The sequence below is a fragment of the Andrographis paniculata genome, unplaced genomic scaffold (assembly GCF_009805555.1).
Source record: "Andrographis paniculata isolate CXL003 unplaced genomic scaffold, ASM980555v1 Contig79END, whole genome shotgun sequence".
Lineage (NCBI taxonomy): Eukaryota > Viridiplantae > Streptophyta > Magnoliopsida > Lamiales > Acanthaceae > Andrographis > Andrographis paniculata.
Genome location: NW_026137616.1, coordinates 1361043 through 1373643, shown reverse-complemented (window position 1 = coordinate 1373643; position 12601 = coordinate 1361043). Strand labels below are relative to the sequence as shown.

Below are 12601 nucleotides of genomic sequence, written 5' to 3'. Positions count from 1 at the left end.
TTATTCTTAATTAATACTCCATCAGTTTCAAAATAATAGTCTCATTTTATCATTTTTATCGGTACCAAAATAATAGTACTATATTCATATTTGGTAACTAGCTTCTCACCCTTTTACAAAAATATCTCCTTTTTTTTTTCACAATGATTATATATAAAGTAAGTGCATTTTGATCTTTTAAAATATTTTTATACTCAATATCAATATAATAATATTAATATTTTTTTTAATTCTCGTGTTCATCCCGAATATCTCTGTTGTTTTGAGACGGAAATGGTATAACTTAATTTATTAATATACATATATAATGCATTTATCTATTTATTTAAGAGAGTTACATAAATATAATACTACTACTAGTTAAATATTTTAGGCTCTTACAATGTGTGAAGTAGAATAAAACTTTGTACATGCTGTCGTATGGTCAAATCAATCAAAAGATAGAACAAAATTAAACTGAATTGGTGCCTTCACTATCATAGACCATTTTTGTTCCCATGGAGAAAATTATTACATTGAATTTTGGCAATGGTTATTAAATTAATTAAATATTTTTTTGCAAAGACAAGTAGTGTTGTTTGATGAGAAATTCGTAGGGCCTTAATTAGATACATAGCAAATGCATGTGCAACAAAATAGACGACTTGATGATTTGTAGACATGCCACAATTCATGTCCCCCCTTTGGATATTAACTGAAAATGACTCAATGCATGTTAATACTAATTCAATCTAAGTCTTTTCCGAATGAATTAAATAATATCGATATATATATATAATCTTTGCAAAGATCCGAGCAATTTTTCATGACATTTAACTAGAATGTTGATTGTACAGCTGGTTTGTCTGAGGGACAATCGTTAGTATACTCTTTTTGTCATCGTAGTCGGACTTAATTCAGTTGATCGGTCTTTTTGTACATATATACTCTTCGAGTGTGCTCTGGGTAAATATCCGGTCAAACCTAATATCTTGCAAACTAAGTTCAGTAAGATAAGTCACATTCATGTGGATTTAAATCTATAACTTCACAATCACGAGTTTACTCATACACCACCATGTCATCCTTTACGGGACAATATATAGATGCCTTTCTTGAAACTACACACGTGTGCATACAAACTCATACATCAAGACAAACTTTTTCTCATGAAAAGATAAACGAGACAACTCTTTTAAGTTTCACGTAAGATCATACATATAGTACTTTCACGATGTAATAGCATGCAAAATATATATATATATACACACATATATATACATGAATTAATTAAATTTGACCAAAGTAATGGCACTTTGCAGTGAGTTGGAGAAATGCATGCACCTGTCATTTAAATAAATAATCAATGAATATATATATATATATATTCACTTCATAGTGAAAAATGTTGAAGCTTATGCATGCATGGTAATGCATGTACAGTGTTTAATTATTTATATAGTACTTCTTTTTATACACATTTTCTGTTGTGATACAATTGTAATTATATTATATTCGTAATTAATAATCAATATATATATATATATATATATATAAAGCAAATGCATGAATTAAGAGGCAGACATCACCTGTGCAGGTTCATGCATTCTACAATTTCAAATTTGTGGATTGACTTACCAATACCATTATTATTATTCTTCTGATTATTATTATTATTATTATTATTATTATTATTATTATATCACTTGAATTGAATTAAATGGAACAAACCCAACTAACTAATTAAATTATACCTATCCCCAATCAAATAATTATATAGGTTGCATTTGTTTGTTTATACATTGTTTCTTTTATTTTTATAATATATATTTCATAGTAAAGTGTTTCTGTTTTTTTGCTTTAATCATATTTCAAAACACTTGGAATTATTTATAATATTCCCAAAACCAGACAAACATATACATATATATAATTAATAAATTAGAAGTGTCCTTTTACTTCTCCACATCGCCACATGCTTCAACCCCCAATTTGTAGTCATGATCAACCACTAGTCAATCATTGCCTCAGATCCCACAAATTAATTAAAATTAAATTAGTATATGTATGTAGAAAAACAGTAATGTTATTTGTATATAGTTGAGAATGTGTTAGTTATTGAATTTCTCTGATCAGTAATCAGTATCATGAAATTAATTAATTAATTGAGCAGCAGTTTCCAACAAGAAAAGATGCTTTCATTTGTTTATTTATTCATTTATATAATATTGGTTTTATTAATTATAATTTTTTTTTTATTATAATTATTTTTTAAGTGTAATCATACAGTTGGCTGGGGCCTAACTTTAGTCTGTGTATGTCTGCTGACCCAAGGAATTAGAAATAGACAGGCCATATTAATACATATGTAGTTTAACTAGTTCATATATAAATTATTTAATTTTTTGTCAATTAAAAGAGTTGATGTAACGTTCGAATTATTTTTAATCACTATGGACCTCCATTCTACCTTTCATACATACATGTATAATCATTTTTATTTAGTTTTGAAAATATAATTATAGTTAATTGATTTGAAAAAAGTTTCAGCGTAACTTATAAGATTATATTATTTCATCTCGAAGTATAAATTGTAATAATAAATTCATTAAGGATATCCTTTTGAACTAAATATGTCTAGGACAATATAATTGGCTTTTCATCATAATGAATGTGCCCCCCAAAAATTGAAGACAATGAAAATGAAATGTCAATCGATGATATATATTATTAAGAGAATAAAATAAAATAAAAATGAGAAAAGCTGAAAATCTTGATGACTTTAAATTGTCTGATAGTGACAGTGTAAAGAAACCAATGCAATGACTACAAAAGCTACATTGTTGTGGGCACAAGAGACAACAGGATTTCCAGCACTTCACATAATTTATACATAATTACATATACATACACATATATATATATACGTATAATGTATATAATCGAAGATAGAAGATGACAAGCTGTCTGTCTGATGAGTGCTGATATTGTAATTTTAGGTAAAAGCCAGACAACAAACAGCATTATTATCATCATTGTCTTTATAATATATATATCTCAAACTACAGTTTTTAAACTCAGTATCTCATACCTAACTAGCTAGTGCTTTATTGACATGCATGCATGCATGCATGCAATCATCCTGTTCAATTTGTCCTAATTTGGAACAATTTGATTTTGCAGGTTGTTTTAAATTGGACACATATGGAGCAATGACTGGAAGTTCAATATTGTCGACTGATTCCAGGCTTAGTAAAAATGAGTTGAAGCTGTGTGTGTGTGTATGTGTTAATTATTGAATCAATTTTAACGAGTTGGATATGTTTTGTAGAAAATAAATAATAAGGTTAAGAATTGTTTACATATAGTGATGTTTTAGATTATATATATTGTATAGATAAAAATATAAATACAATATTATTAATATGACATAATAGAAAGTTTATAAGTGAAAAATATGTAAAACTTATAAATTTGGAGTTGCTAGGAATAATAAGAGAGTTGAGAAAGAAAAAATATACTTCTTTCCTCCCAATGTATCATTTTTATCCTCTTCATTTATCACTCAAAAGTATTTTTTTTTTTTTTAAGTAAAAGTAACAATATACTAATACCAAAATACCTTTAATTTTTATTTAAATTACAAATATACTATTACACATACTGTTAGAATATGAAACTGAAATTCTCTATTTTAATCATAAGAATACGTACACATTTATAGTGATATACAAATCGTCTAAATAACGTAAGAATCCTACGAATCTCTTAAATAAGATAACTACCATAAATATAATATATTGCTTCTAAATATATTTTAACGCATACAATTAATTTATAGATAAAGTCAAATAACAAAAATGATAAAAACAAATTATACATTTTCACTGACCAATAAAATATTATTATTTTTTAATGTACAATAGAATCTCAAATAGTCCTTTGGAGTGAGACAAAGAAGAAAAATAACCTGATAATTCTAAATTTTAAACAAATTAAACGAATAAGCCCATAGTATATCAATTATGGCAAAGGCCTTCAAGTGGCCCAATTATAAGTGGCCGGCAAGCCCAATGCGAATGCATCAATAGGTACACTCCAATTCAAATGGAATTGAGTTGGTTCAAATGTCCAAAAATTATATTGTCATTTTAAAAGAGTATTCATTTAAGTTCTCTGATCAAACCAAGATGCCAAGCATTCACAAATAACTAAATATGTGGGAAAATAGAATATATACAGAGGTGATAAGGATTGCAATGAGTACTGTAAACCATTTTAATTTGAGATATATATATATATATATGTATATGCATAAATAGGTATTAAACATGTTTAAGGTGTATAATCAATTGTTCACGTTTAATGAGTAGTATTTACAATAGTATTAAACGTTACCAATTAATTATCAAACCTTAAATAATAATACTATTAAACGTTAACAATTTATTATCAAACCCTTCACATTTCAGAACGTGTATGTAACAGTAAAAATTAATGATTAGCTAGCCCTTTCATATATATATATATATATATAAGATGTGCGTGTGTGTGGTCATCAATCAATCATCATCCTATTATACATTTCCACAATGGCCTACAGTCGTAATCATTGCAAGCTTCAAGCAATCCTGTTGGCCTCTTTTCTGGCATCATCCGCCACGATCGTATCTGGTGCAGGTCGAGTTGTAGAAGACGACAATGGCGTGAGCCTGATGTCACGGCTGAAGGTAGACGAAGATGGGAAAGCGAGTTCATGCTGGGAAGCACTGTTCCAAATCCAAGCTTGCAGTGGAGAAGTGGTGCTGTTTTTCATGAACGGGGAGACTCGCCTGGGAGCAGGCTGCTGCAGCGCCATTAGCACCATAGAGCACCAATGCTGGCCCTCCATTCTCGGAGCCATCGGCATCACCCCTGAGGAAAGCGACATTCTCAGAGGCTACTGTGACGCCGCCGCCACCGTCGCGGCCCCACCGCCGGACTCTTCTTGCAAGAGGATGATGAGTTGAAAAAAGTTGATTTGAATCAAATACTATATATATTTGTTTATATAAATGTTTAAATAAAAATAAAGCGTACAGTATTTTAAAAATTATTAAAGAAAATATTGGTAAATTATCATTTAAAAACATTTACAAATTAAAGAAAAAAATTATCAAACCAATAGAATATGTGAGTGTGTGTATATATGATATTAAAAATCGAAAAGGCAATGCCATGGCATATTATATAAAGTAAAATGTATTATAATATCAGTTTATAAAGTAAAAACAATAAATAAATCATTAGGCATAAGTTTTTATATAACACAGTTTATACTATATATTTTGGGTGACTGTTACGGTGCTGACAATGTCAAATTAGCGCTGATACGATACAAAACAATTAGTAATTCATCACGAAGCATATAGCATAGCACAAAATTAATATCCGCTTATGTTGTTATATATATAAATTTTGTTATATACATAATATGCAATGAGAATATATAACCGGATATATTTTGTAATGAAATATAAATTACTTTATATTAATATGCTAATTTTATCAAATCATATCAAACTAACTTTTGACCCTAACTGCCGCCTAATTTAAATTAACACCATATGCTGTATTAATTAAGTCGATATATTGTTTATCTCTTTCTATTTGTTGATTTGCTTCATTTATTGCCCTAACCCCCACAAGGATGATCAACGTCCACACACAATATCTTTATCATTTGAAAAGATCACAATTAGTGTAGGGATTATAACCTAATTTATTACCTGACCACTTCACACACACATATATTAATATATATATATACATCGTCTGTCCCACAATAATTACTTGGCGAACAGATAAATGAAAATCTCCAAACAGGAATATATCAATTTGGGGTTACAGATTAGCCTAACATTTTTCTCGCATTAAATGATTTTTGGTAAGTCAAAACTGCACCAAAGTCGATGGTCCATTCATCAGTGCAAACAACATCAACTTGTCCCGTAAGAACCTTTTTTGTTCGGACAAAACACGCAAAGCCTGAGATGAGATCATCAGGAGATCAACCTCTCCCAAATTGATCTACATACTTCCCCTTATCCATGCCCTTCCTGTCTTAAAAATTCACCAAAAAACAGGCAACTTTTTTCTACAAAACGTCTCTCAATTTCAACTTCTCATAAGGACAAAACATCGAATGCCCGAACCTATCTCCCGGGGACATGAATTCCCATGAAATAGTTGAAGTCGTGATGGTTGACGCGTAGTTGCTTTAGCCACGAATCCGCCACACTCAGTAGCGACATGATCCTCTCACGGTCTTGGACATTCTTGCTCGATATCCACATGTCTCCATGCATCTTGTAAGTTGCCAAACCGAAAGGAGGGAGAGATGTGCAATCCCCTTCCTTCATCTCCATATCTACCAAATTGTTCATGAATGTTAGCATTAGTGCTTAAAGTAACGAAAACGATTAAGTATAGTATAACCGTTTATATACACACCTTGAAATGAAGACGACAATGTATGGTATGTGAGGAAGCATGTTTGTAAGTCCTTGATGGATCTACCATTAGGGATGTGATAAATCGGGTACCTGTTTATTTTCCAATCCATGATGGTTCGAGAAATGTAATAAAAATTTGTAGACGAGGCAATTGAATCGCGTGGAGAGAGAGAGCCTCACCAAGCTACCGCCAACCAACTCGCCGGAGAAAGATCTACGCTCCTTAGCGACATTAATCCAGGGTACCTTTGGGCAAAGCTATGAATCTGAGAAGAAGATATTATGACAACAAAATGGCATAAGGATAAGATATGATGACCTCAAACCATCATGCTTCAGACAAGTTTTTACCACATGGTAGAATTAGAAACTTCCGATCTGTTTTACCTTGTCTGAAAGAGGAACTCTTCCGTATGGAGATGATCTCTCAAAGTGCTCAAAGTAAAGATTGCCTAATCTTTGGTTCGGATGCCAGACAAAGCTGCTGTGATCGAATGGTCCTTCCTCGGAGGAATATCCATCCGACCTTGATAGCTTATCGCTCTCACTCTCGTCGCTGCAAGAATCGCTATACGAATCCCTCGTCTCGCTCAAGGACTCACTGATCTCTTCCCTATGTCAGATCAGACTTCTAAGTTCTCTCTCTATATATATAGTTCGAAATTCTATAGACTACCAAGGAATTCAATAAACAGAGCTGTCTGTAAAAGGGAACAAATTTGAGCAAACAAATGACTGATGATGATCATAAAGTGCTAATCTGCAATCTGGATCATTACCTCAAACGCCTGCCGGTGAAAATTTGGATGGCGGAGAGGTACGGCACGAAATATTGGGTCAGAATTTCGCCGTCATCAGAACGGACGGGAACTCCGGCGCCGTATGCACTCCATTCGCTAAAGCTTCGCCAAAGATCGCCGAGGACGAAGCAGTCCACGACCTTTTCACTTTCCCATGGATGCCATAGGCTGTTCAGTTTCCTAATCTCATTCTACACGAATCATAAAATAATTGATGAAGAAGAAGCATTAGATAACTAGATACAGTAGAAAACTTAGATACCAGAGCTGCTGCAATGTCCGAAAAGCAAAAATACCTTGGACAGCAATTGAGATTGGACCAGAGGTGTTGTGCAATCCAAGAAGCTCTCAAGGTTTGTCTGCATTGGAGGAACCTTATCAAAGATCATCGTGATTCTCTTCAGATAAAGAGAGAGAGATCGAATTTCCAGAACCAGAAAAACACGCACAGGGGTTAAATAGTGAATCGAATTTTATGGCAGAGATGACGCGAGAAATTGAAGGGATTTTTTCCTCCTCCTTTGAATATGAGAGAGAGAGAGAGAGAGAGGAGAGAGAGAGAGGGGAAATTTGGCCTACAAAACCACGATTATGCAATCTTTTGACGTTTTGGGACAAACCAAGGGCAGAAAACGCAAGCCTTTCGTTTTCTATTCCAATAAAAAAGTAACAATAATTTCCCCGATGAAAGGAAATGTGATTGTAACTCCGATCGGCAGATTAGAGAACCCACAACACAAACACCCAATCAAATTATATTTCCACCCAACCAAACAATCAATCAAGGAGCACAAAGAACATCATCAATTCTTCACCACGCACTTTCATGCTTTCGAAGACAGCCCCGCGCGAATCACGTATCGGCACTGTGAAAAAAGCAGAAAGAGATGGTGCAGTAGTGCAGGAGAAGAGAGTAAAGGCAAAGAAACAGAAAGCCTAAGAAAGATTGGGAGATATATATATATATATATGTGTATCACGCGACGAAGAGAGCCAAAAGGAGCTGCAGCCATATCTGCGAATTAGAAATGATCCTCATCCTCCCCGCTTTTTCCATACTTGTTCTCAACGGAATCCCACAGCTTGCGATAAAAGGGAATCCACTTTTCTTCAAAAAGCACGAACAGCCACTCCCTCTGTAACGGACGCGCTGTGCTCTGTCGTCTCTGCATCAAAGTTAGTTTCGATCATCTATTTATCTACCGCTGCTAAAGTGGATGATGCTTTCAATCGAGAGTGCGGGTGCGTGTATGAGACGAATTGGGGGATTTTTTAGGCATCATTAACCCTAAAATCGAAGCAGCTGCAACAGCGGATTATATTCTCGTCGGATATTAATGACACTTACTAGCCCCAACCATGGCTTCTCTAGCTTTATCTCTGCTGTTCAATTCTCCTGCCACAAATCTGTCTCTATTTATCTCTACATTATTTTTTTATATATATTTGTGGAATAACTAGTAATTTATGGAGTCCTTTTGTAAATATTATCGAATAATATTTTTGTACTTTAGTTATAAAGTATTTATGATTTTATTATTATTACTTTTTTATTTTTAAAAAATAATAATTGAATTTTTATTGGAATAATGGAGGTGCGTTTGTTTTTTATTTTAATTTGAAGAAAAAAAAATTGATATAAAGTATAGAAAATTAAATAAATAATATAAAAATAATTAGTGTGTTTAATATATTATTTTTTTAAAAAAAAATATTTTAAAAAAATTTTGCAAAAGAAATAAACCTTGGGTGATTTTAATTTGAAATAAAAATATAATTTTTTTTCTCTCAACAATCTATTCATTTTTTCAATTTTAGTCAGTCTAGTAACAAAATATTCATTTATTTTTTTTTAGTAACTTCGTTACAAATACCCTTTTAATTTATAATATATTACACAAATGTCGTTACATTTATATCATTCAATATTAATAAGATTAGTTTAATTTTTTTACCTTTGTTTCTACTATGTTTCAATATAATACTAATATTTCTAAAATTTCATTAAAAAAACAAATTGATAAATAGATATGAGATAGAGGAAATATATATATTTTTTCATGTTACAATGCCCATGTTACTGTAGACCTTACATATTTAGGTAGGGTAACTTACAATTATTTGAGTATTGGATTGGACGTGAGTTTATTTATATACTCTATTTGGGTCTAGGAGTAGATCCTACTTGAACCCTAACAATATATTAATAATGTATCAATAATATTTAAGAAAAAATAATTTTTAAAAATATAGTATATTTTTTAGTTTAATGTATTTATTTATTATGATTTTATAATAATATTTTTTAATAAAATATATAAATTTTGACATATGTCAAATTCAATTTTGAGTTGAATTTTTAAATTTTATAAAAGTATTTTGGATCTATAGAGTCCATTGAGTATATCTATGATCAAGTCCAAGTATAGTTGAATTTGAGTATAGTCGAACTCGATTCAAATTTTGAGTCTAAAAATATATATTTGGATCTCGAGTTCAACTGGACACGGCCCATTGTGATCCCTATTCATAATCATAACTAAAACATATTTCGCAAGGAATTGTCCGTTGGTTTTATATTGACTCGTGACGGCCTCCAAGCCTTGCTTAATTACATTTATAAAAAGATATCATATGTTTTGTAATATATTAAAATGAAAATAATATTAGTTGTAAGTATATAAAATATATACTTTATTCAATAGAAAATATTGTATTTTATAGTATTAATTTATAACTTATACTATACAGGGATATTTTAATATCAATATATTATTTAATTTAATTTTTGTTTACTATTTACTTATAAAAAAAATTATAATAATGAAATAATTATATATTAATTACTAAAGGGGTCATGCATCGTTCGTTGGAGGCCACGTGTCCGCCAAGTTATCGACACCTGGCGGACACGTGGATTTTATTTTTAATTTTTATCTTTAATTTTTTTTAACAAAATTATATTTAATTTTTTTTTATTTTGGTCCAATTTAAAAAAATGAAAAGAAAATAAAAAAATTAAAAAAAAATTCATGCGGGCGTCTCCGGCGCTGGAGGACTAAAGCAACAGAAAAATTTCACTTATGAAACTAGTTTGAGACATGCTCCACTTACGGGACTAAAATTTTAAATGGTCCAGTTACGAAACTAAAAAAATAATTTATCCTAATAAATTAGATACAATTATTTGTAAATTCGAATTTTACTGTAATTTTTTAAAATTATTAAAATTAAATATTTAAATAATAAATTAAATAATACATTTTTAAAAATATATAAATTAAATAGTAAAAGAAAATTAAAATAAATATGCTGCATCAATAAAATAGTACTCCCTCCGTCCCAGATACTATGTCCAAGTTGCCGTTTCTGTCCGTCCCACGTACCCATGTCATTTTTCTTTTTTGGAAAATATTATATACTTTAATCTTATTTTAAATTTTTAAATTTTATTTTTTTTAATTTTAATTAAAATAATTAGTTATTTTAATCTTAATTTAGATACGATATTTGGGACGGAGGGAGTACTACTCTTTAGTGCATAATAAAAATTCAATAGAATACTTTTGAGTGAGGCTAAAGTATATATTAATAGACAAATATAGGGACAAAAACAATCCCTTGTTTATTGTTGACCTTATGAATATCGGTACTTTCGTGCGCATTGATTATCTTAATTCCCTATAAAGATGAGTATATTAAATACAATTAATATCCATATAAATATATTCAATAAATGGAACAACTAAAATAAATAAATAAATAAAAGCTATTTTATGTAAGTTTATTTGTGCCGTTTGGGTTTTCATTTCGATTTTTTAATTTTAAATAGTAAAATGTTAAATTAAAATAATTATTTAATATGATATAAATATAGATTAATTTTATATTTTCAATGTCAATTTAAATTTAAATATAATATTTTTTTGTCTCAGAAAATTTGTCCATTTTACCGTATATGCAAGAATTTAGGAAAACTATAATTAATATATAATTAAAAAATATATTAGAAAAAATAATTATGATATAATAAAAATAAGTATAGATACTAAATAATTTAATTAAAATTTTAAAAAATTATAAATTATTAAATTTAAAATATAATTAAAATGTATAATTATTTTTTTAAAAAAAACAACTTATATATAACGAATAAAAATAAAATATATTAACATTTTATGTGAGACAGAACTATAATAAATAATTAATTATATATTTATTATATCTGGGCCGCTAGAGTCCAATTAACATGGGTTTGATGGGGCAAGTCCAGTATACGAAAATTGCATGTCTGAATTCATTGGGCAGTGAAATTAAGTGTGTTATGTTGTGTGGTGTGGGATTCTATCCCAAAAATACTATTCATCGAATTTTTTTCTTAAAAATATCAAATCAAATATTTTTTTTTATATTATCTATTTATGTCACATCGTATCACTGTTTCAATTCAAAATTTTTACTATTCAAATCTCTAACTCAAAATCCAAACCTCTAGACAAACATTACAAGAATATATGTAGCTATCCAAAATCATTCAGTTCCAGTATCAATCACTTAATTATAAATATATACTACTAATTTGCAAAGTTGTGTAGTGACGATACAACAGGTCATTACACATTTTGTCTATATTTGAATACAATCATCACTAATTAAAATTAAATTTATTTACCATAGCCAAGGATCTGTCAATTGAATGAATGAAAGAAAGAAACCCTTAAAAATTTAATGCTCCCATGATGCTGTCCAACTCAACTTGTCTATCCGCCAGACTTCTTTTAAAAAAAAAATGTAAATGAAAGTTAGAAATTATTTTGCAAGAAATTACTGATATATCTAATGTAAAAGTTTGTCAACATATTCCACCCTCCACATGCACTTACAATAAATGAACGCCAGCTCTCTTGCAACAAATAACATTTACAGCTGCTGCCTTTCTTCCATGTGATCTCTCTGCCCGAAAATCTAATAATAATCATAATAATAATCATAATAAATCTTAGTCAAGGATATTGATTAACTTCTTCACCAATACTTTTCAGTGTTAATTGAGTGTTATTCCACGTGGGAAAAATACTGGGAGTTATCTTTGTTTTTAAGGTTGAAAGAACAATTTATTTTAATTACCAATTGATTTTAAAATGAAGCATTATTTGATAATGGCAGCCTGTTGAAGAACCATCTATTTATATATTTTTATCTATTTATTTTATCTCTGGATCGGATGTGAAGGGCCAGTTGGCGCATTCATGTTTTATGCATTTAATTCTTCAACAAAACTACCCAACTACCCATTTATATGCAACATACAGCTACATTTATATATAT

General features: G+C 29.9%; 2 protein-coding genes across 4 annotated transcripts; one reads left to right on the top strand and one right to left on the bottom strand.

Moving 5' to 3' along the window:
• The first annotated feature begins 4571 nt into the window (after positions 1-4571).
• LOC127240482 (egg cell-secreted protein 1.1-like) lies at positions 4572-4988 on the top strand. Its single transcript, XM_051259188.1, has one exon. It carries the CDS (start codon positions 4572-4574, stop codon positions 4986-4988), a length of 417 nt encoding a protein of 138 aa, XP_051115145.1.
• An 819-nt stretch (positions 4989-5807) lies between these two features.
• Positions 5808-8711, bottom strand: LOC127240421 (uncharacterized). Of its 3 annotated transcripts, none has more exons than XM_051259100.1 (7): positions 8622-8711; positions 7570-8439; positions 7253-7464; positions 6861-7086; positions 6654-6739; positions 6472-6563; positions 5808-6388 (listed from the first exon to the last, which is right to left on the bottom strand). In XM_051259100.1, exons 2-7 carry the CDS (start codon positions 7660-7662, stop codon positions 6174-6176), a joined length of 924 nt encoding a protein of 307 aa, XP_051115057.1. In that variant the 5' UTR covers positions 7663-8439; positions 8622-8711; the 3' UTR covers positions 5808-6173. The 3 variants fall into 3 exon arrangements, with proteins under 3 accessions (XP_051115057.1, XP_051115058.1, XP_051115055.1); XM_051259101.1 differs by having other exon boundaries at positions 7570-7632; positions 8096-8672; XM_051259098.1 differs by having other exon boundaries at positions 7570-8672.
• Between the last annotated feature and the right edge of the window lie 3890 nt (positions 8712-12601).

What these genes read in the sequence shown, in the direction of transcription:
- LOC127240482 (XM_051259188.1), top strand. Translation starts at nt 4,572, where the DNA reads ATGGCCTACAGTCGTAATCATTGCAAGCTTCAAGCAATCCTGTTGGCC.
- LOC127240421 (XM_051259100.1), bottom strand. Translation starts at nt 7,662, where the DNA reads ATGATCTTTGATAAGGTTCCTCCAATGCAGACAAACCTTGAGAGCTTC. An exon ending in TTCACCGGCAGGCGTTTGAG is followed by an intron (nt 7,087 to 7,252) that starts GTAATGATCCAG and finishes GATCTGACATAG; the next exon opens with GGAAGAGATCAGTGAGTCCT. An exon ending in AGTTGGTTGGCGGTAGCTTG is followed by an intron (nt 6,564 to 6,653) that starts GTGAGGCTCTCT and finishes GAAAATAAACAG; the next exon opens with GTACCCGATTTATCACATCC.